Consider the following 22,988-nt stretch of genomic DNA (forward strand, 5'->3'; position numbering starts at 1 on the left):
TGTATATTTGTAATGATGCTTGAAAACTGGCCAAATAAGGGTTCAATACAATTTTTGGAGAACTTAATTCTTTGGTAACAATAAAATATTAAATCTAGTATCCCAACATTTCCAGCTCCAAGAGCTTCCAACAATTCACCAAAACCCGAAGAAGGAAGGTCAATTAAAATGCATAACCACGGATGACAAGGTGGTTTCGAGAAGTTTCCATTGGAATAAAAATAAGCTGCAGCAGATTGAAATTTACCTCCTTCACCCTATGTCTAGTGTTCCCCTACATTTCTTCCTTCACACGGGAAAGTGGACAGCCTTATTCGTTCTGTGTATTAGGTACCAATGTTTCCATTTAGGCAGACACAAAGGACCCACATCCTGACACCAAAGCTTAGTAACCTTTCTGGCAGGTTCACAAATATCAGCAGCATTACACAACTACGAACCAGAAAGTTATGCACTGAATTAAATACAGACACTGTAGCCTCTGACCATGCGCAATATTATTACCAAGGCCTAGACCAGTCCAGAAAATTCGCGCTCACGTGGCGATGAGGGCCCAATGGCCGAAGCACACGAGTTCCATCCAGGCGCATGCGCAAACGGAACCCGGGTAGTTAATGCGCTCGGTCCTGGACGCTCGGTACGCTGGCGTTATTCCTCCCTCGGGGTCAGAATCGAGGGAATTAATAGTTCCTAGCAAACTCTGTTTGCGGTCGCTGCCACCGGAGCTTGTTCTGATTCGCTAGCTTCGTCGGGAGGCACGGAACCCATTTTGGCAGGGAACCACTTCCCGAAGCGCGAGGCAGGAAGTTATCCTTTACCTTTGGTGTCTGCTGAGAGTACCCGCTGCAGTGTCAGCGGAGATCTAGTGGCAGGTGGGCAGGCGGGCAGGCGGGCGTTCGAGACCTGCCGCAGTTACGAGCCAGACTCCATCGCAGCGCCACGGCACGCTCCGCCACCCTCGAGCCCCGCGCGGCTGCACGGGGAGCTCTTCCCGGCTCCCTGAAATCGCTCCTGTGGGCAGCGACCCAGGCTTCGCCTGGGCCACCGGCCGGGGACCTGGCTCCCTGCTGCAAAACATCGACTAGTCTCTCCGCGTCCGCCCTCCCGGCGTTGAACCACCGTGACCCTGGTTCAGAGAGGCTGTCTTGGACTTGGAACTAGACATATCCAGCCTCAGGCCTCCACACACCGGGCTCTGCGTCGTCACTGATATGTCACCGACCATCTCCCACAAGGACAACAGTCGGCAGCGGCGGTCAGGCATGTTCAGCCACGCTCTGGATATGAAGAGTGGCCCCCTGCCACCGGGCGGCTGGGATGACAATCACCAAGACTCGGTGGGCGGGGAAGGGGACCGGGAAGTTCTTCTTGGGGATGTCGGCCCTGGTGACTTCCCAAAAGCCAAGCGGAGCTATAGAGCCGAACTAAGTAGCATTTTGTTACTACTCTTTCTTTACGTGCTTCAGGGCATTCCCTTAGGCCTGGCGGGGAGCATACCCCTCATTTTGCAGAGCAAAAATGTTAGCTATACAGATCAAGCTTTCTTCAGTTTTGTCTTCTGGCCATTCAGTCTTAAGCTGCTCTGGGCTCCCTTGGTTGATGCCGTCTACTTTAAGAACTTCGGTCGTCGCAAGTCCTGGCTTGTCCCTACTCAGTATATACTAGGAATCTTCATGATTTATTTATCCACTCAAGTAGACCGTTTGCTTGGAAATATTGATGGCAGAACACCGGATGTAGTTGCTCTCACTGTGACTTTCTTTTTGTTTGAATTCCTGGCCGCCACACAGGACATCGCTGTGGACGGTTGGGCATTAACTATGTTATCCCGGGAAAACGTGGGCTATGCTTCGACATGCAATTCTGTGGGCCAAACAGCAGGCTACTTTTTGGGCAATGTTTTGTTTTTGGCTCTTGAATCTGCTGACTTTTGTAACAAATATTTGCGGTTTCAGCCTCAACCCAGGGGAATCGTTACCCTTTCAGGTAGTGTACTTGAACTATTATACTGTTAGGTTTATTTTATGCTTTTGACGAAACATTAGATGGGAACTCTCATTTGCTTGCATATATTTGTTTACTTTTAATGATGCACAAGATGTTTTAGTTCATTCCCTTTTCAAATTAACGCAATATTGGATTCCATTATGAGATTTTCCTACGCTGCTCACAATCACTTCCATAACACAGCCTTATTCTCCCCACCTCCCTCTTCCTTTAAATAGTTCACACACACACACACACACACACTTTTTTCCTTCTAGATTCTTTGTAGGAGAGAAACTATGTGACATTTGTCCTTCTGCTTTTGGATTATTTCTGAATTTTCTTTACAGGATTTGTAAAAGGCTCTGTATATCCAAGTTGAGACTCAATCCTGCTTCACCCTCCTGCGTGCTGGTATTCAAGCATGTGCCCCTGCAGCTGGCTTTTTAAATTTTACCTAAGGATGTTTTCTCTTTTATTAAAGTGTTCTTCTCTCAAGAATACCTCATGCCAGCCCATGACATTAACACAGTCATATTGATCAGTACTCTTTAGTGAATCGGGAGAAGCAGCCAATAGAATAACAAAATTCTGAGTTAAATATCCATGGGCATTTGCCTGACACATAAGTATACATTTTAAAAATGTGAGTCACATGGTTCACATTTTTCTTTTGTGTTTTGGTGAATTGAGACTTCTAGTTTCTTGTTTTCCAATTCCTTTCCCACCTTTATTTAACAAGTAGTCCCCATTTACCCATCTGCTCAATGGGAAGGGTAGTTAATATAAGCATTCTGGAAGTGGCTGAATGACAGGATTCTGAGAGCCTCCTGCAAATAAAGACCACCTGTGCCAATTAGGGACAGTAGACAAGAACATTGCAGAGGCCCAGAACAGCTTGCCATTGACCATCTCTACTGGTAGAGATAACAGTTGACTATTATTGGTTGAACCTTTATATGAGCTGGTGTGATTTTTTTTTTCTTATTTCTTTATTTATTTTGGTATAACTGGAATTTGTTCTCCAGAAGATTCTAAAATAGCTCACTTTAATTTTTTTCTATCTGTAGTGGACTTCTGATTGAGTTTAAAATATTTTGAGTTAAAAGAGATCTTAATTATAATGCTTGAACATACTACGTTGCCAATTTTGAGGTTTCTGTAATTTGGTAATAACATAACTAGTTTCTGTATATTCTGTTTCTGTTTGTGTGTTCCTGGTTCTGGGAAATGAACCCAGTACTTATACATAAAAGGGAAGCCACCTTATACTGTGCTAAGTCCCAATCCCGTTAACCAGTGGGCGTTTTTACTTTTTTCCTCGCTTAGTGCTAGGAATCTGTTATTGACCTTTTTTTTCAACAGGAGTCTAGACTGGTCTTTAGACTTCCATTCCCTAAAGATCCACATAGTTAATTATGCACACCAGGATGTCCAGTTTAACTACCTAGTGGTTTTGAGGAATTTAAAGAATGTGGAGTCGTAAGAAGAAAATATCATTGCCTAGGTAGTTAAAGAGGAGATAAAAACACTATCTAGAAAATCTATGTATTGGAAACCTTAACTTGAAACGAAGAAAACAGCCAAGGGCTTGAGAGATGGCTCTACTGATAAGGGGTCTTGGTGGTCTTGCAGAGGTCTTAAGTTTGGTTCCCAGCACCTACATGGTGGCTTAAAACCCTCTGTGACTATAGTTTTAGGGAATTTAGTACCCTCTTCTGGCCTCCACAGACACTGGGAATGCAGTGCATTTACTTAATTTCAAGCAAAATACTAATACACGTGAAAGTAGGCAAACCTTTTAAAAACATTGTAGTTGTGTAATTAGTTACAGACACTACAGAAGGGCTATACTGAGGAACAGTTTGGACATTTAGAAAGCAGCACTAGACAGCAAATTGAGAACAGGAATGATGGGATGAGAGGAAACCAAACCTTAATTATATTGACTGGCTTTTTGATAGCTTCATAACAGTTCTGAACTTTTTCTAATTCCATTTGTTTTCCAAGAACCTCCAGAGACAGAGACCCTTAAACAGCAAGGGATAAGTAATGGCCAGGAGAGGAGGATGGTTTATCTGTTTCTTCCTTTTCTGTAATGAGAAGACTGCTGTCAAGAGGCTACTTAAAGATAGATGGACTTGGAGTTAGGTGTTTGCAGCTTTTAATCTGATATTTTGCCTCTAGTTGGTAAGTTAGGAAAGCCTCAAGGAAAACCTTAAGATCTAACTATGTGCTGATTGGATGAGGCTTCCCCCTCTCTTCCCGCAATGAGACAAATATAACATTGTTATTCCCAAGAATCTGAAAGCATCACCCACTTTTAGAATGCCTGATTCTTAGAAATAATAGGTTAAAGTTTTAATCTTTTAACTGGCCTAGGCTGAGCCACTGTGTGGGTTCTGGGGACTAAACATGGGTCCTCTGGAAGAACAGCCAGTACTCTTAATTGCTGAGCCATATTTCCAGCCCCTATGTGACTTTTAAATTTGTTTTAAAATAAGAATGCATATATAGGAGTCAATCAGAGGAAAAAAAGGTATATTTCTCTGGGAAAAAAAAGGATCTAAATCATATATGTACTAGTAAAGTACTACATATAAGATAATCATTTTTAACAAGGAAGGAAGCAGACCAATTTCTCTTTAGTAATAAATTTGTCTTGTAGTACTCATTAACATTTTGTGTAACAAATGCTTTTTAGAATTTAAGGAAGTCTGATTGTTTCATTACTAAATAGGTAAGTTATTTTTTTGTTTTCTAATATTGACTGTGATGCATCCTTTAGCACTCATGTTAGGCTTAAAGTATTGCACTGGGAGATAGCTCAGCACATGAAAAGTGCTCGCACCTCAAGCCTACAACCTTATTTCAATTCTGGAACCCACAGTGGGAGGAGAGAACCAACTCCCAAAAGTTTTCCTCTGGCCTTCACGTGTACTCTGTGACGTGTGTGCCTGTGCCTGTGCACAAACACAATAAGAACAGTAATAAACAAGATAGTACCTTTTGTTCAGTTATGTGTGGAGAAGTTAGGTGATCAATGAGAGTGGTAAAGCTTTTTGTACCACTAGGGATTAAAAATGGAATTTATGGTAGTAATTTGAAATTAGGCATCTGCTAAAAATTCATTCAACTATACCAAAAATTCAAGTTTATGGTTTAACAGTTTAAGAGTAAAATTTATCCTAGAAAATTAAAAACACGAGATTTTATTTTTTATCTTTGTTTTTAACCTTGAAACTGAACTTTTGTGCCTGAGAGATGGGTCAAAAGTTAAGGGTCCAGTACTGCTCTTGCAAAGTAATGAAGTTTCCTTCTGAGTACCTATGTTGGATTGTCCACAAACACTTGTAATTCCAGCTTCTGAAGATCTGGTGTCTGTGGCTGTCCTAGGGCCCTGCACAAACATACATACACCCGCTCAACCTTACACATCATTAAAATAACTTTTCAAAAATTGTCAACTTTTAGGGAGGCGCTAGAGAGAGAGGTCAATAGCTCCATTGTTTACTACTCTTCCAGAGGACACTAATTAACTGCCTTTAACTCCAGCTCAGGGAATCCAGCAGCCTCATTCGGTCTCTATAGGTACCTGCACACACATTCCATATATTCAAAAGACACACCCACATGCACATGAGAAAATTGAACTTTTTAGGTAAGTAATGTTCAACGTGAATAATATGAACCCTTTGAATTTATTCCCCTTTTTGCTTCTAAAGAGACCAGGTAATGAGCATGGTGAGTCTTTCAATTAGGCAAATATAAAAAGTTAGAACTTATCCTCAAATGTTAGTAGCAAATAAAGCAGTAGAATCAGGGACAATTAAAAACCAGAGACCCACTCCTCAGAAAGAAGGTTGTAAAGGTATGGGGTTTTTTGTCTTGTTGTTGTTTTGTCTTGTTGTTGTTGTTGTTGTTGTTGTTGTTTTTAACACAAAGCAAAGGGGAAAGGGCACTGGCTGCTCTTTACCAAGTAGTATCTGAGAAATGCTTTGTATGAAAGGCCCCTCTATACAGCATACTGTATACTTAAAACATAATTTATTTCAAGTATATTCTGAAATTTACTTTGGATTTAGGGGATGCTGGGGATTGAACCCAGGACCTCCTGTGGTTAAAGTATACCATGCAACTGAATTCTAGCACTTTACTACTAGCTTGTAAATTTGCCAATGAGCGAATTGTAGGACCGCACTGATTACAAGAAGTGTCCTATTTTCACTTTTAATGTGTTCATGGGAACTATTTTAGTCAACAAAATAAAGATGACCATTTTGTTCCTAGAGAATTAAAAACACAAAACCTGACACTCCTGATTTTAAACTTACCCTTTTGGACACAATCATGTATGTCTTACAAAGGCATATTATTAAATTTAATTTTTTTCTCTTCATTGTTTTCACTGTTCCCACTGGTTGCAATGTAAGTAGTAATTAATTAACTCAACAAAAGAGGTAATTTCAGTATGCCTAAAAAATTTCAATTTCTTTTTGAGCATCTTAAGTTGTTTTGGTTTTGAAAGTTTTATTTCTTACTCCTAGCTCGGTCTTCAAAGTTTGTCTTGCTATGTTTTTAATTTTGATAAGTTCTCTCCTTTCCTTCCCTCCTTCTCTTCCTCCCTCTTGCCCTTTCTTTTTCTCTGTAGCTCTGCTTGTTCACTGTAGTCCTGCAGTTCACTGTGTAGACCAGGCTGGCTTCAAACTCACAAGATTGCTTCCCAAATACATGGATTAAAGGTGTGCACCACATGTGGCCAATACTTTTATATATTTTAAGTCTCATGTGTGTTTAAATTAGTGTGTGTGTGTGTGTGTGTGTGTGTGTGTGTGTGTGTGTGTGTGTGTGTTAGAGAGAGAGAGAGAGAGAGAGAGAGAGAGAGAGAGAGAGAGAGAGAGAGAGAGAGAGGAGGTAGGTAGGTAGGTGTGTCTGTGTGTCCAGCCTCAGGCCTGGCTTTTTAAAACTTAAAGTACTCATAAACTCTTGGAGGTTGCAAAGAAATGTTCAGAGAGGAGTCTGGTGAACACTTTCACTTGTCAGCATCATACATATGAATAGTATAATATTAAAATACTGCCTTAATATATAAGTGAACCAAGATGGCAAGATGACTCAGTGCCTAAGGATGATTGAGGACCTGAATTTCTGTCTCTGGCCCACATGATGGAGGAAGAAAGCTGACTTCCATAAGTTCGGACTACCACATACATACATACATACATACATACATACATACATACATACATACACCTGCACATAGATAACCAGAAATTGATGTGGATATAAGCTATAGACTTTATTCAGATATCACTAGTTAACCATGGATAGGCATATATGTGATTTATGTGTATGTTTCCATGCAGTTTTACTCCTTGTATATATAGCCCTTTGTAACTGGCGTGATAACCGTAGCTGACTGTTTAGTTCGCCTTAGGATTCCTTTGTGTTGTCACGCATGCCTTCTTATCCTTAATCTGATCTTCCTTCCTTCCTTCCTTCCTTCCTTCCTTCCTTCCTTCCTTCCTTTCTTCCTTTAATGGGAGGAAAAAGTGAGTGAGACAGCCTCACTTTGTAGCATGCCTTCCTGAGCATCCTTGAATCATTACATAACCCCAGCTAAACTTGAACTTGTAATGGTCCTTCTGCCTCAGTCTTCCAAATGCTGGGACAAGTGTTAGCTACGAGCTGGGCTTGCTTTTGATTTTATGACTGTTACATGAGAATCGCTTCCTAGATGAGATTGTGCAGTATATTTCCTTTGGAAAATGGCCCTCTTCAGTCAGAAGGAGCCATCATTGCATTCTAGTGGCTGCAGGCATTAGCATGATCTGTTCCTTGTCAGCATTTATTTAGTAATTTGTATGTATAAGTTCGGGCACTTGTGCCACCGTATGCATGTGGATCAGAGGACAACTTTCAGGAATTGGTTCTCTACTTCCACAGAAGGATCATGGGATGAAACTCAGGGTTTCATGTTTGTGTGGCAAGTACTCTCACCTGCTGGACCACCTCACTGTTCTCTGTTCTTTTATAGTAATATGAAATATTTCATTTATTAAGCAAGTATTTCATCACACATCCATTGGAGGATTCTCTGTACTTTCCAATTTGGGGCTTTTCCTGACTGAAAAGGAGTCTTGATTCCTGAGATAAATGCTAAAACTCTGCAAGTCCACTTTCAGTTTTGAAAGGTACTGCTACAGTATTTTCTAGCACAGATAGGCATGTTTTGATTGGGGCAAAGTGTTAGTCTGTGGGCCAGGCTAGCCCTACATTCTCAGTCCTCCTCCACTAACCTCTCTAGTGCTGGGATTACAGGTGTACACCACCATGTGCAACTGCTTATGTGTTTTATGTTTGTACTAACCCCCAGGGTATAACTCATTCTCTTTGCTTGGTGTTCTTGCTACTTTTCATAGTTTTACAGAGTAATATGTATTATAAAGAAATATTGGAACCTGATGTGTTTTAGTTTTTGAGACAAGTTTTGTGCAGCTATAGGTAGTCTGGAAGTTGCTATGTAGACCAAGCTGGCCTCAAATTAAGAAAGACCCACCTGCCTCTGCCTCTGCCTCTGCCTCTGCCTCTGCCTCTGCCTCTGCCTCTGCCTCTGCCTCTGCCTCTGCCTCTGCCTCAGCCTCCCACATGTTGAGATTAAAGGTGTGTGCTACCATGCCCGATCCCAATACTTCCTACTAAGTGATTTCCCTATAAGATTGATATTGGAGAATGTCTGTAGCATGAAGTACCAGCCACTCTTAACTATGAGCTCTATAATGGCACTATATATGAAAATGTATAAGATGAAGTCTTTAAAAGATTTTAATATTGATATTTATTTGTGTATATGCACCTCTATCTATCTGTGCCTGTGGAGAGATCAGAAGATGACTCTTTAGAGTCCGTTCTCTTACCTTTGTATGGGTGCCAGAGGTTGAACTCAGGTAGTCAGGCTCATGAAGAAAGTACCTTTCCCAAGGCTCTCAACCTTGAGTTTGAAACTCACTTGAAATGAGTTGGACTGCTTTTCTCTTGCGATTATAAGGAACATTAGGGTGCTAGCCTTTGCAAAAGTGTGTGTGTGTGTGTGTGTGTGTGTGTGTGTGTGTGTGTGTGTGTGTGTGTGTGTGTGTGTGTGTGTTTCTGAGACAGCGTTTTTCTGCATGATACTTGCTATACTAGAACTTGCTCTGTAGTTCAGGCTGACCTGAATGAAACTCAGAGATCCAGCCTGCCTCTAACTCTCTAGTGCTGGGATTAAAGGTGAGTGCACCACCATTTGACTAGCCTTTATACTTTTATTCATCAGTAGTGAATTGCTACATGTTGTTAATTTCTGCCTTCCTGGGTACATTAGGCACGTTTTTATAGGCACTTCAGAATCTGTAGTCAAAACTCATGCTTGTGAAAGTTTGACGTGAGCTTTGCCATCTTGGTCTTGCATCAGTATACAGACAGTCATGTTATGGAGCTAATGGCATATATACGTAGTGATTGGCACACTGTGCTACGGAAGTGATGTTACTAAACAATAGGCAAATGGTCAGTGTGTTTAATGATTATGCTTGTAGCAGTGACTAAGCCTTTCTTTCTGAGCTGTTGACATTTCTCTCGCTGTAGATGTGAGGTGCAGACTCTTCAAATTCTGGCTCTGTGAGTGTCCCATTGTGACTATTTCCTATTGACCATGCTGTTCTTTTTCCCGTAAAGAACAAAGAAATCAGAATAGTTTTACCTGTGCATATTGCAGAATCTTGCGTAATTCATTAACATCTTTCTGTTGGCAATGGAATAAAGGAATTTAAACTCTAGATGGAGATTTCTTTCCATTAAAATCTTTAAGATATACTAAGCAAATAGTTTTTCCTTGCATTTTTTTTTTTTTTTAGAGAAAGGAAGCTTCTAAAATATAACTAGAGCATCTTTACCTTTCATTCAACTCTTACTAAAAGACTTAATTGGACTTTCTGCTGGCAGCCCTTATAAACCACCAACAAAGACTTTATTAATGAAAATACTGGTAAAGTGAAGCTCTCTAAAAAAATCATTTGTCTCATTAAGATTCATTTTTATTATTTCTAATTGTGTATGTGGGGTGGGTGAGTATATGCATGTGAGTACAAGTGTCTTTGGAGGCCAGAGTTGCAGGCCACCAGGTGGTGAGTACTGGGAACACTTTGAGACAAATGCGTTCAGGTCTGAATGAAGGGGAATGGGCAACTCTAAAGTCAGTTTCTCAGTGAGCTCAAACAGCATGTAGAAGTTTATCATATAGTGTACATTACAGAGAGGACATGTGCAAAAATGCTGTAAACATTTATATTATATGGCATGTGCTCTGTCACTGTCCCTTCTAGCTATGATGAAGATTCTTCTAGGTCCCAAAGTTGTTCTTTGACCTCTACATAAACTTGCGTCTGCACTCTCACACACACACTCAAGGGACTGGGGCAAATCTGATACAAATAATTATGTGATTGATATGGGAAGGGGTGGGGTTGGGGAGTTTGGCTCAGTGGTATTTGCCTGGGAGGCACAAGGTCCTGAGTTCGGTCCCCAAAAAAAAAAAAAAAAAAAAAAAAAAGATATGGGAAGGGTATTTAGCTTTATATTAAAGCAGGGCTATATATACCCAAGGTTAGCATTAAACTCTTTTTTTGAGTCAGATTCTTACTTTGTGTTTTAGACTGGCCTTGAATTAGTTTTGTAGCTCAGGCTAGCCTTGAAACACTCTTGTCTCAGTTTCCTGAGTGCTGGGGTTTCAGGTGAGCACTGCCATGCTTGGTTCAACCATGCATTCTTTATCATCTGAATTAGCATAATCTAGCACAAGAAATGCTTGGGTATGCAAGTATAATTAATGAACCTTATGGGCTATGAAAATCATTTCCTTCCCCTACCTACTTCTTTCTCTATATAAAGTGACAAGATAGGCATACACAATGCAATTACATCTGGAGCCCCCAAACCCTACTGGGACATTTTTCAGGCAATTTTGAGTCTCTATGCTTAACAGAGCCAGGACTGTTTCCTTCATCTGTTGTGCCTCTCTCAAACCTAAAGTGTATTACATAAAACTTAAAAAAAAAAAAATTAAAAAATCTTAGGTTAAGAGCAGTTGTGTTTTATTTAGTATCAATGAAGTTAATTTTCAGAAATTAATTATAAACTAAAACACTCTTAATTTCAGATTTTCTATTTTTCTGGGGAACTGTATTTTTAATAACAACAACATTAGTAGCCCTTCTGAAAAAAGAGACCAGAGAAGCGTCAGTAGTAAAAGAAGAGACACAAGGGATCACAGACACATACAAGCTGCTCTTCTCAATTATAAAAATGCCAGCAGTTCTGGCGTTTTGCCTTCTGATTCTAACTTCAAAGGTAAGAGATTTTTAAACAACTTTATCATGAAATACTTTCAATGTCTTTCCATAAGTCCTTTTCTACACCATAGAATTTAGTAATGCAAAGCAATTATTTCCTGCCTACTAAATATATTTTAAAAGTGATGATATCAAATATCACTTCTAAGTCTTATGTCTGAGAATTTCGAAGAGTTGTCCAGTGTGAAGATACTGTTAGGAATAGTAATGGTTGAAATGAAATGATCGCCGTGAATATTTCTACTGCTGTAAGGAGCATGCCCTTATCACAGGTATGAGAACGTGCCTTACAAAGGTGAAGAAGTGTATGAGTATTTACACTATTGAACAACCTATCGAATTATTTTTTTTAAATACTGAGAGGAAATCTGTCATAAGACAAATGAGATTACTGGTGACTTATATTCTTCATTAAGATGTCTTTGTTTAGTTGGGTGGTGGTAGCACATACCTTTAATCCCTTGGGAGGCAGAAGCAAGCTTGGCAGATCTCTGTGAGTTTGAGGCCAGCATGTCTACAGAGCAATTTCCAGGACAGCCAAGGCTACAGAGAATAACACACTGAATTGGAAAAACAAACAAAAAAAACACAAAACAAGAAAGGTAAGCAAGTATATTTTGTCATAATAGGCTGTCGCCTATTCCCAACATCTAAACTTTTACAGTGTTTTCTTTTGAATCTATCTATATGAACACTCTACAGCTTGTCTTATGAAAGACCTCATTGTTTTAGTTGTAATAAGAACTTCTCTTTAATAATGGAAAAGTAAAGTTAGAAGGCGGGTTCATGGAAGATAACATTCAATCACGTCATTTAGAAATGAGCAATTTTTTTTAGCATGTTTCTTTGTTTTGTATTATTTTTTAGATACAGTCTCACTATCTAAACTAGACAAGCCCTTTTTTGTCTAGAACTCAACATATAGACTAGGCTGGCCCTGAACTCAGAGATCTTGCTGCCTCTTTGCCTTTGAAGTGGTACTTTATTCTTTTTGAGCTCCTTCCTCTTCTCTTATATTTTTGCATGTCATGTATCTGTATATACATGTTTCATATGTTTATACATAGTTTAAAAATAGAATTGAATTATACTGTATATAATTTTAAAGTTATTTTGTCTTATTCCAATTTCTGCATCATTCAGTATTTTTAAGTATGTTGCATTAAGTACTATTACACTAATAGTAATAGTATGTGTGTTTGCTTTTTTTTTTTTTTTTTTTACAACGTCTAAGTTTGTAGTCCTTGCTGTCCTGGAACTCTCTGTGAAGACCAGACTGGCCTCAAACTCACAGAAATCCACCTGCCTCGTCCCCCAAATGCTGGGACTGGAGATCTATGCCTCTAAAACAAGCTGCTGTGGGTTTTAAGGAGACATTATTTAGCTCAGGGGCTGTCTTTGAACTTAGTGTATAGCTACTGATGACACTGAATATTTTTTAAAAGACTTATTTTTATTTTATGTATGTGTATGTTTTGCCTACATGCATGCCTGTGTACCACATGTATGCCACACTTTTGGAGGCAAGGAGAGGATGTCGGATCCTCTAGGACTGAATTTACAGATGGTTGTGAGTTGCCATGTGGGTGCTGGGAACTGAATCCTAGAGGAGAAGCCAGGGCTTTTAGCAGTCAGCTTTCTTACAAGCTGAATTCTGAACTCTTGAACTCCCTACCTCCATCTCCCAAGTGTTAGTTAGTTAGGACTATGATTTCTTCCCTGTTTAATTTAGGATGTTATTTATAGTGACCATTTGTTCATCTCATTACTCTAAATTCCATTTTATGAATATACCTGTATTTATTTTTCAGAGTTATTTAGATTATTGTGGTTTATTATGAATAGGAGTAATAGTACTCCTATAAATATTCATGAAGGTGATTTTTTGTGAATATGTATGCTTATTACTGATGGAAAAGTATACTGATGGGTAATTCAGGAATAGAATTACATAGTATATACTTAGCCAGGTTTCTTTTTTTTTTTTTTTTTTTTTTTTTTTTTTTTTTTTAACTCTGTTGGAACAACGGGGTAGAGCATAGAGACCTGTCTCTCTACTTTGACCTGTAACAGTCTTAGGAGTTCCTTTTTAAAAAAAAAAAATATATATTTTATTGATTATGAGGAATTTCACAAAATTCACCATGATCACAGTCATTTTCCAGTCCTCCCAGATCTGCCCCACTATCCTTATGACCTCCCCTCCACAAAGAAGAAGGAGAGGAGGAAGAAGAAGAGGACAAGGAGGGGATGGGAGGGGGAGGAGGAAGAGAAGAAGGAAGAAAGAGGTGAAGACTGTGTGGGAGTGTGGGGGTGCATGTGTATACACACACATATACATATAAATATATTTTCCTTTTTACAAATTTAAAGACAAAATGCAACTTTGAATATTCAAACAGCCAGTAAGAACATGAAAGATGTTCCACTTCCTTAACAATCTGGCAAGTGCAAATTATAAATATAACAAGGTGCCACTGCAAATTTAACAGAAATACAGTTAAGTTTATGTGTTTTCAAAGATGTGAAACAATCAACTCACAGTGTTGGGAGTGAGGCAGTTGGAACCAAGGACAGGAGGGAAAAGTAACGTGACATGGAAAGGGAAAGAATCCTCTTACCCTGAATTCGGTTGACACTGTTGACAGTCCAGCACATCTGGGAAGAGTGGTACAAGCCTTTAATCCCAGCCCATGCAGATATTTGTGAGTTTGAGGCTAGTTGGTCTACACAGGGAGTTCTACGTCAGCCAGGTGAGCGTCATGCCAGGAAAACAAAACAACAACAACAAAAGAAAGAAGACACCCTGCACAGAAACTCACCCAGAAGCCGCACTGAAGACTGGCTTTCACAGCATCAGACAGGGCTGTGCACGCTGCCAAGGGAGAGGGGTAATCACTGACTTACCTCTTTGTAAAGCCTGTGAAGCATATCAACCACCACAGAAACTAGACTGGCAAGATATCTACAATGTGCAATAGTGACACTTTTCTTTAGTTGGTAACAGACAGCTATCTAACTGGACTTGAGGCTCACTCAACAGTAGGAAATTGATGGATTGAACTGAAGACTTAGATAGCTATCTGTGAATGGAGAGATCATATAGATCTGAGACCTGAAAGGAAAACTTATGTGTATGTGTGTATGTCTGTTCATATGGAGAACACAGGGACCAGAAAGAGGACATCAGATCCCTTGGAGCTGATGCTACAGGCAGTTCTGAACTGCATAATATGGATGCTGGGAATGAACTCAAGTCCTCTGGAAGAACAGTAAGCACTTTTAATGGTTGAGCCATCCAGCCCCTAAATATGTGTGTGTGTGTGCGCGCGCTCATTCCAGAGTAAGTGTTGCATATCACAAGCTTTCCTATATAACTTAAGTGTGTATTTCCTGAGAACAAAACATCATTTAAGAAAAATGGTAGCTCACAGTTGGTAGTGGAACACATTTGTAATTGAGGTCAGAAGGAGTTCAAAATCATCTTCAGCTTCATATTGAGTTCCTTGGCAGCATAAAACCCTGTCTCAGAAAACAAACAAAGCAAATTCAATATAGTTCAGTGAATAATTAAAACCTTTTAAATTAAGGTAGTTGCCTAACTGTCATAGTTAGGTCTTCCACTGCTGTGACGAGATGCCATGACTACAACAACTCTTGTAAAAGAAAGCACTTAATTAGGGCTGACTCAACGTCCAGAGGTTTAATGCTTTGTCATGGCAAAAAGCATGGTGCTTGCAGGGAAACATGGTGCTAGAGAAGGAGCTAAAAGTTCTACATCTTGTTCTGCAGGAAGCAGAAGAGATACACTGGTCCTGCCTTGAGCATTTGGAACCTCAAAGCCTACCCCAAGTGATAAAATCCTCCAAAAAGGCCACCTACTCCTACAAGGCCACCCCCTGCAACAGTGGCAATCCTTAAGAGCCTGTGGGGACATTTTCAGTCACCACACTACCATAGCTTATGTCTTAGTTTTACCCATTGTTCAAAAAATGGTCTTTCTCATTCCATGCTTCCTGGCTGTGATCCAATTCCAGATCCTCTTCAGCATGCGTAGGTTAAAGTTTGACTACAACTTTGAGATTGAGTTACAGACCTGTTTAGAAGGAGGCATAGGGGCTCACTTGTCTAACCTCAGCATCCAGGAGGTTGAGGCAGAAGGATTGCTATGACTTCCATGTCTATGAGACCATACTGGGTTACACAGTTCCAGGCCAGCCTGTGCTTCAAGAAAGACTCTGTTTGAAAACAAAAGAAGCCAAATAAACCAACCCCACCAAACAAAAACTAAAGACCAGATTTCTATAGAATGACCTTCTGTTTACATTTCAATTTAGATTATGTTATATTCAGTTTATACATAACTTGGTAGGAATATCACTGAATAGCTCACTGTCTTCAGGGAATTATATAGGATCCACACAATTGTGTTATCCCCTGTTGTTTTTTATATTTTGGTCACTTCATTAATACTTTGGGAACTTACTGTTTTTCCTTCTGAAACTAAGGAGATCCTTGAGACTGTCTTATCTCAGACTTTGTCTGCTGCTTTTATCATTCTTATTCTTTTCTGATGTTTTAAAGAATTACTCTAATTAATTATCCTTTTTGTTCTTCTACTTTTTTTTTTTTTTTTTTTTTTTTTTTTTTTTTTTTTTTTTTAGCTAGGGTTTCTCTGTGTGGCCCTGGCTGCCCTGGAACTAGCTCTGTACAGACCAGGCTGCCCACTAACTTAGAGAGATTCACCTGCCTCTGCCTCTGCCTCTGCCTCCTGACTGCTAGGCCAAAAAGGTATGCATCGCCTTTCTAGCATACTGTTACCTTAAAATTGGTTTTGAAGTGTTAGATATGCTAAGAAATTTTTATTCTAATTTATAAAAATAGAATATGTGACAAAATAAGTGACTGTGATTCTTCATTTGAATCAAATTTTTTATAGTTAATCAGAGACTGATAAATGTATGATACACAAAGCAATAAGTAAAATTTTTAACTTGTAATAATTTGAGCTGGTATTTGTTGGTTGACTTTGTTTGTTTCTTTGTTTGAAGACAGGGTCTCTCTACATAGTCCTGGCTATGCTAGAATTCATTATGTAGACCAGGCTAGCCTTGAATTTACAGAGAAGTGCCTGCTTCGGCCTCCTAAAAGCTAAAATTAAAGGCATGCCATTTCAACCAAGTGTTTTTCTCTTTTGTTTTGTTTGCTTTTTTCAGACAGGGTCTCACAGCATAGCCCATATATTTATAGCTACTCGCTATATAGACCAGGATGGCCTGGAACTCACAGCTGCTGCCACCTCCTAAACACTGCAGTTAAAGGCCTGGATTTAACTTCTTCAAAGTGAAAATGTAGTTGTAATTAAAATCGTCTGCAATTGTACCAATATTGCATTTCCTATTGTTTTCAATATATAATGTTAATAAACCATAATGCAAAATATACCTTCTATAACTTGACAGCTATGCACTTGTGACTGAGGGGTTTACAGGAAGTTGAAGGTTTACAGGACTTGCAGGTGTTCTGACAAGGCGACTCATGTGTCAGAAGCTCAGCCACTTCCGTTTTCCGTTGCAGATTGGCTTTTCAGCAGCAGATGCGGTGACAGGCCTGAAACTGGTAGAAGAGGGAGTGCCTAAGGAGCACCTGGCCTTACTGGCTGTCCCAATGGTCCCCCTGCAGATAATCCTGCCCCTCCTCATCAGCAAGTACACGGCAGGTCCCCAGCCTCTGAATATATTTTACAAAGCCATGCCCTACAGGTAACAACAGAGCCTGCTAAGTAGTACATTGTGTGTAGTTTAATGCATGTCAGGGTAGAGCGTGTAGCTGAAATCGGGGAGGCATGAACATCTTCAGTGTCAGTGTCATTTGGGTGTATTTTTTCTCTTTATAGTCTTCTAGCACGTCCTTTTGTTGGTGGGGCAGGGACAGTATTTTTGTTTTGTTATCGTCACTTAGAAGCATTGTCTCAGTATGTAGTTTTGGTTGTTCTGGAACTTACTGTGTAGACCAGGCTGGCGTCAGAGATTCTTTTGCCTCTGCCTCCTGAGTCTGAGATTGAAGACATGTGACACCATGTCTAGGTCTAGCCATTTTTAATACAGGTTATTCTTTAACCTAAAGTGGATGGCAACTCATTGTTTCTCTTTTTGCAGATTGTTGCTTGGATTAGAGTACGCCCTCCTTGTTTGGTGGACTCCTAAAGTAGAGCATCAAGGAGGATTCCCTATATATTACTACATTATAGTGCTGCTGAGCTATGCCTTACATCAGGTAAGCCGAGGGAAAGTGCTGAGTGAGATGCAGGCGTGTCTGTGCATGCATGGTATACATGCACGTGATTATGTAAGTATGTGTGCCCTTGGGCACAAACGTAAAGGCCGAAGCAGGATGTTGGCTGTCCTATTCTATCACTCTTCTTACTGCCTTGAAACAGGGTTTCTTAGTAAACTGGAAGTTTGCCATTTTCACTAGACTGGCAGGCCAGTGAGCTCTGGTGACCCTCCAAAAGCTGGAGTTACAGGCCCTCACTCACTCATGGGTGAGGATGTGAACTCAAGTCCCCACGGTGGTAGAGCAAGCTTTCTTAAATACCGAGCTAGCTTCTAGTCCTGGAAGAAAAGTTTTCACAGCTACTTTAATGAAGTGGAAGGTTTTCAGATGAGTTTGAAAATAAAGTAATTTGATAGTGAACTTGTCAAATAATGTCTTTCAACTTTGTGAGTTTTAGTTATGAAAAGGGAGTTTATCCACTGTTTCTTTAAACCGCTCATTTATTAAGAGTTTATTATACTTACAAATCTATTCCAACTAAGTTTACTCCTACTAACTAAGCATACCTTGGTCTGTTGTTCGATGTAGAGGGAGGAGGGGCTTCTGTTTATTTTTGTTTATTTTGAACTCACTGTGTAGCTCAAACTCACACTGATTTTCCTGCCTCACGCCAGCCTTCCATGCTGGGATAATAGACGTAAGCAGCTGTACGTGTCTCGGGTCTAGACTCTTTCTCTCTTTAGTTTAATTGTCCTTTTTTAAGATAGAGAGAGAGATACTGGATTTAAGGTTGTAATCTTCAGCGTAGATGCTATATTAAAAACCTTAGTCTGAGGTTTTTTGGCAGTATGTGATAAACTAGCTTCCCTTCCTGTGTTATATGTTTGTGGTCCGCAAAGAAAGGGATCTCTACTGTGCTTTAACCTCACTTAAGTTGCTGTTCCAGAAAAGGGTTTTTATTCTAAATATAAATGGCTCAAGTAAATGGCAGAGGCCAAGCTGTAAGTTTTGGTATTCAACTGTAAAATTGCTATTATATATTAAAGAGTCACAATTTTTTTAATAGAACCTAGTTTAAATCTTTTGAAAGTAAGCTATATATTAACTTCTGGGTTTTGGCTGAAACATTAACAGTTTCAACAGTTTTTTCCCCACACAATTGAATAATTTAGAATCCAAGTATGGTAATATTACACATGAAAACCTAACAATTTAGAGGTATAGGCAGTAAGATCTGGAGTTCAAGGGCAGTCTTAGCTGAATAGTGAATTGGAGGCTATCCTGGACTACACAAGACTCTGTCTCAAAAAATAAAACAAACAAAACCACTCAATCAATAAAAGATAATTTTTTGGTGGTTCATATATAACCAACCATATGTTTGTAAAATTATTAAGGCCAGTGCGTCAAATACATTTTTTTTTTTTTGCAAAGTTAATGCTAGGCACAAAATAGAAATTAAAAAGGAGCGCTTGGTTCAGTCACTGCCTCACTGTCTACCCACGGAAAGAAATGTGTGGACCGTATTATTATAGTCAGAGGCTTATCTCTTTACCTTTTGCTTTTCTTAGAGAATCTCAAAATATAGTCAGAGAAGCTTAGGCAGTCACACAGACCTTAAGGAGAAAAGGGTTCAAGGCCTCATAGACATGAGGAATGGACATATGGCAGCAGTGTTGTCACTTCTGATGTCATGCATGAAAGCAGCTGTCCTGAGTGCTGAGTGTAACTGAGTAGGTCAGGCCAAAATCGTTGCCAGTTGGGGAAATTGTGTGTTAAAGTTATCAGAACGCTTACCTTGAAAGGCACTTGTTCAGTTTTGTGGAATTTAATGTCTTCAGTCTGATGTGACTTTGTTCCAGCACCGAGCTGCTCTCTCCTGCCTCAGCTTTCAATTTGGAATTCCTTTTTTAAAAACACCTCATAGAACACTGCTAAAACGGATATTATCATGGAAATAATTTCTATCTTTCTAATGAAGGGTTAATTACTTTTTGCACCTTCGTTGGTTATTTTTGAGACAGTATCCCAGACCAGCCTTAAACATGAAATCCTCCTGCCTCTTTCTCCTAGGTACTAGGATTAAAGATGTCTGTCTCCATTCCTGTCTCTTAGTTTTTATCTCCTAAGGTTTTTTTATTTTCTCTCTAGTTTGTATTATAAATTTTGAAATGATATTCTTCAATGTCATTTATCACTATTTTTAGAAATATAACTATATATCCATGTTTTGTTGTGTTTGCATCTATAATGAAGACATATAAATGTATATATAAACATATTTATACACAGAACACATAAATATTTTCTTTTTACTATGTGCACCCTTCTGTATTAAATACAGAACACATAAGTATTTTCTTTTTACTATGTGCACCCTTCAGTGCCCCTGACCTCTTACTTTCTCTTCAGTTTTCTCTGACTGTATATGGTACAATGAACCTTTTACCTTTGTCCTAGAGGTACAGTGTGTGCACTTCTAGTATGTTTTATCTTAGTTCTTTATTCCTAGTTTCTCCAGCATATAGTATATTCAAGAGAATAGCAGTATTTTTAAAAGTTCATCCTTATTATCATCCTTCATCATTGTCATGTTCTCAAAGTATTGCTTATAGTGTATACTCAAATGTTTGTTGAATTGAGTTCAGTAAAAATTATAAAAATTTAATTTTTAATTTTTATGATTTTGATGTTCCTAATTTAAGCACAGTTTTGTAAGTCTGATCATAGAAGTCAGAAAACAAGACTTTCAAGTTTATGCCTTCAAGTTTGGTTCCTCCAACCCCACCAGCCCATCCCTGCAACCACACCCCATGCCTAGCCCTGAGTACTCTTCCCAAAAAAAAAAAAAAAAAAAAAAAAAAAAAGGAAAGGAAAGGAAAGGAAATCTCCTTCCAACTTTCTAATGTTCTTTCTTCTCACAGGTCACTCTGTACAGCATGTATGTGTCGATAATGGCTTTCAATGCCAAGGTCAGTGATCCTCTTATTGGAGGAACATACATGACCCTTTTAAATACTGTGTCCAATCTGGGAGGAAACTGGCCTTCTACAGTGGCGCTTTGGCTAGTGGATCCCCTCACAGTGAAGGAGTGTGTAGGAGCTTCAAACCAGAACTGTCGGACACCTGATGCTATCGAAGTGAGTTTTACTTTTAGATTGCCATGAATAGTTTTAAGATATGATTACTGTGTCTAAAAATCATATATACCCATAGTTTTTAGTATAGAAATGTATGCATTTTAGCTCTATCATAATTAAGAGTAACTACAAATTATTATCAATAAGACTAGCTTCTCAGCAAAGGAAGACATACTCCCATACTGAGAGTCCCTGAACTGGGTATAAATGTAAAAATAATAGCTAACTTTTACAGTGCTAAGAAAAGGACTCCACTGGCTCCTTAAACACAGCACCTATAGCTAAAGCTGAATGGGGAATGATTCATTGGCAAATTACTTCAAAGTAAAATTACTCTTGGGCCAGATATGCTGAGGCAGAGGCAGGCTGGTCTCCATGAGCTCCAGGCCACCCTGGTCTACATAAGGAGTGCCAGACTAGCCGGTCTACACAGTGAGACCCTTTCTCAGGAAAACCAAACAATTTTGCCTACTTCTATAGTAAATTCTTTGGAAATTGCTTCACAACTTAAAATATGAAAAGTCCATTTTGAAAATAACTATTATTTGCAGTAAGTGTTCAAAATTGTTTTGAATCCTGTTTGTAGCATTGAAAAAATTAAGTTTCATGAACATACTCAGGCAATCGTATATGATTATAATCCCAGCACTTGGGAGCCTGAGGCAGGAGAATTGTGAATTTGAGGTCAGTGTGTTTTCCAGATAAGCCTGAGCCACATAGTAAGACCTTGTTTTAAACCAAAGAAAGTGAAACAAACTTCAGTATATCTTACCATTTGAAATAAGTGAAATATTGAAATATTTTCTCAAAATGTACTAGATTAATCTCCTTAATTACAAAATAGAAACATTAATTATTGAATGTTTCCATATTAAAATCACAGAGTATAGGCCCTGAATATAATTCAGTTGATGTAATGCTCAGCTAGCACTCACAGAACTCTGGGATTCACACCTACAAACAAGCTTTGTGGTGTACGCTTATAATCCCATCACTTGAGAGGCGGAAGGAGGAGTCTCAGAAGTTCCGGGTTATCCTTAGGTACAAGTTTGAAACTAGCTTAGGCCATCTGAGACCCTGTCTCTATAAGGCAAGCAATAAGAAAAAAAGTTATAGACTATTTGTTATACTTTTATTTTTATAGCTTTGCAAAAAGCTTGGCGGCTCATGCGTTACAGCTCTGGATGGTTATTATGTGGAATCCATTGTCTGTGTTCTCATTGGATTTGGTTGGTGGTTCTTTCTTGGTCCAAAATTTAAAAAGTTACAGGATGAAGGACCATCCTCATGGAAGTGCAAAAGGAGCAACTGATGCCAATATTACTGGACATTCTAGAAGGTAACTGTAGCTTAGTTTTACTGAGAAAGCTATGATAATCAGTGTGTAGGCTGTAAAATATCGTTTTAAGACATTTTTAATTTAAAATGCCAAATAGTTGAAAATCACAGATTTCTTTGTATGTTTGATTATATTTTTCCTTGCCTTATCAATGTATTTAAAGTTTACTTAAGGCTAGGAAACAACCCTTTTGGTTGTATTACTTGATTTCTGTTAATTTACTGACCAAAGCATATTTTAAGCTGCAATGGAATAGCCATGGGTGGTCACCATGCTGTCAAGTATTGCGTTAGTGCCTGCCATTGAGTTGTAGTTAACGTTTTGGTACAGTGTATCAAGTGTGGCCAAGCTTACTATCCAGGTACTAACAAGCTCGTTTAACATTATTGGAAGTTAATTCTCACTTCGAATTGTAAATTTGTAAAAATGTATGTGGAATTAGATGCAAAGAAAATGTAGACTACTAAAACTTTGAGTTTTTCTGACTATAACCATATTGTACAAATGAATCTGTTAAAAAATAACTATTTTAAATGTACTTTTTTGCTTTTGTAAGCATGAAAGATTTATAAAGATTATCCAAACTATTTTTTTATAAAATGAGAGCTATGGTTTTTAATTTATTGATTTCCCTGTCTCTCCCTCCCTTTTGGGGAAGCTATTTTGATTTCTTGTTAACTCTTGCCCTAGGTTTACATATGATTTTGTCACAGGTGCATCAAGGCACACAGACAACTAATGAGGGATCAAGTTTGTGATGTGTATGTGACTATACCTGAGTTGTACAAATAAAGATTTAATGTCATCTCACTGTTGTTGTTCTTCTTTAATTATCGTGAGAAGAAAATGTAAACTTACACT

The 22,988-nt window shown here is 38.9% G+C and overlaps 1 protein-coding gene across 2 annotated transcripts; it reads left to right on the plus strand.

Moving 5' to 3' along the window:
• The first annotated feature begins 599 nt into the window (after window positions 1-599).
• Window positions 600-22,932, plus strand: Slc33a1 (solute carrier family 33 member 1). Of its 2 annotated transcripts, XM_032898301.1 has the most exons (6): window positions 600-1,986; window positions 11,180-11,370; window positions 16,950-17,134; window positions 17,531-17,648; window positions 20,573-20,788; window positions 21,933-22,932. In XM_032898301.1, exons 1-6 carry the CDS (start codon window positions 1,212-1,214, stop codon window positions 22,098-22,100), a joined length of 1,653 nt encoding a protein of 550 aa, XP_032754192.1. In that variant the 5' UTR covers window positions 600-1,211; the 3' UTR covers window positions 22,101-22,932. The 2 variants fall into 2 exon arrangements, with proteins under 2 accessions (XP_032754192.1, XP_032754193.1); XM_032898302.1 differs by lacking the exon at window positions 11,180-11,370 and having other exon boundaries at window positions 1,846-1,986.
• The last annotated feature ends 56 nt before the right edge of the window (window positions 22,933-22,988 follow it).

The sequence above is a fragment of the Rattus rattus genome, chromosome 3, assembly GCF_011064425.1.
Source record: "Rattus rattus isolate New Zealand chromosome 3, Rrattus_CSIRO_v1, whole genome shotgun sequence".
Classification (NCBI taxonomy): domain Eukaryota; kingdom Metazoa; phylum Chordata; class Mammalia; order Rodentia; family Muridae; genus Rattus; species Rattus rattus.

What these genes read in the sequence shown, in the direction of transcription:
- Slc33a1 (XM_032898301.1), top strand. Translation starts at nt 1,212, where the DNA reads ATGTCACCGACCATCTCCCACAAGGACAACAGTCGGCAGCGGCGGTCA. An exon ending in TTCTGATTCTAACTTCAAAG is followed by an intron (nt 11,371 to 16,949) that starts GTAAGAGATTTT and finishes TTTCCGTTGCAG; the next exon opens with ATTGGCTTTTCAGCAGCAGA. An exon ending in TACAAAGCCATGCCCTACAG is followed by an intron (nt 17,135 to 17,530) that starts GTAACAACAGAG and finishes CTCTTTTTGCAG; the next exon opens with ATTGTTGCTTGGATTAGAGT.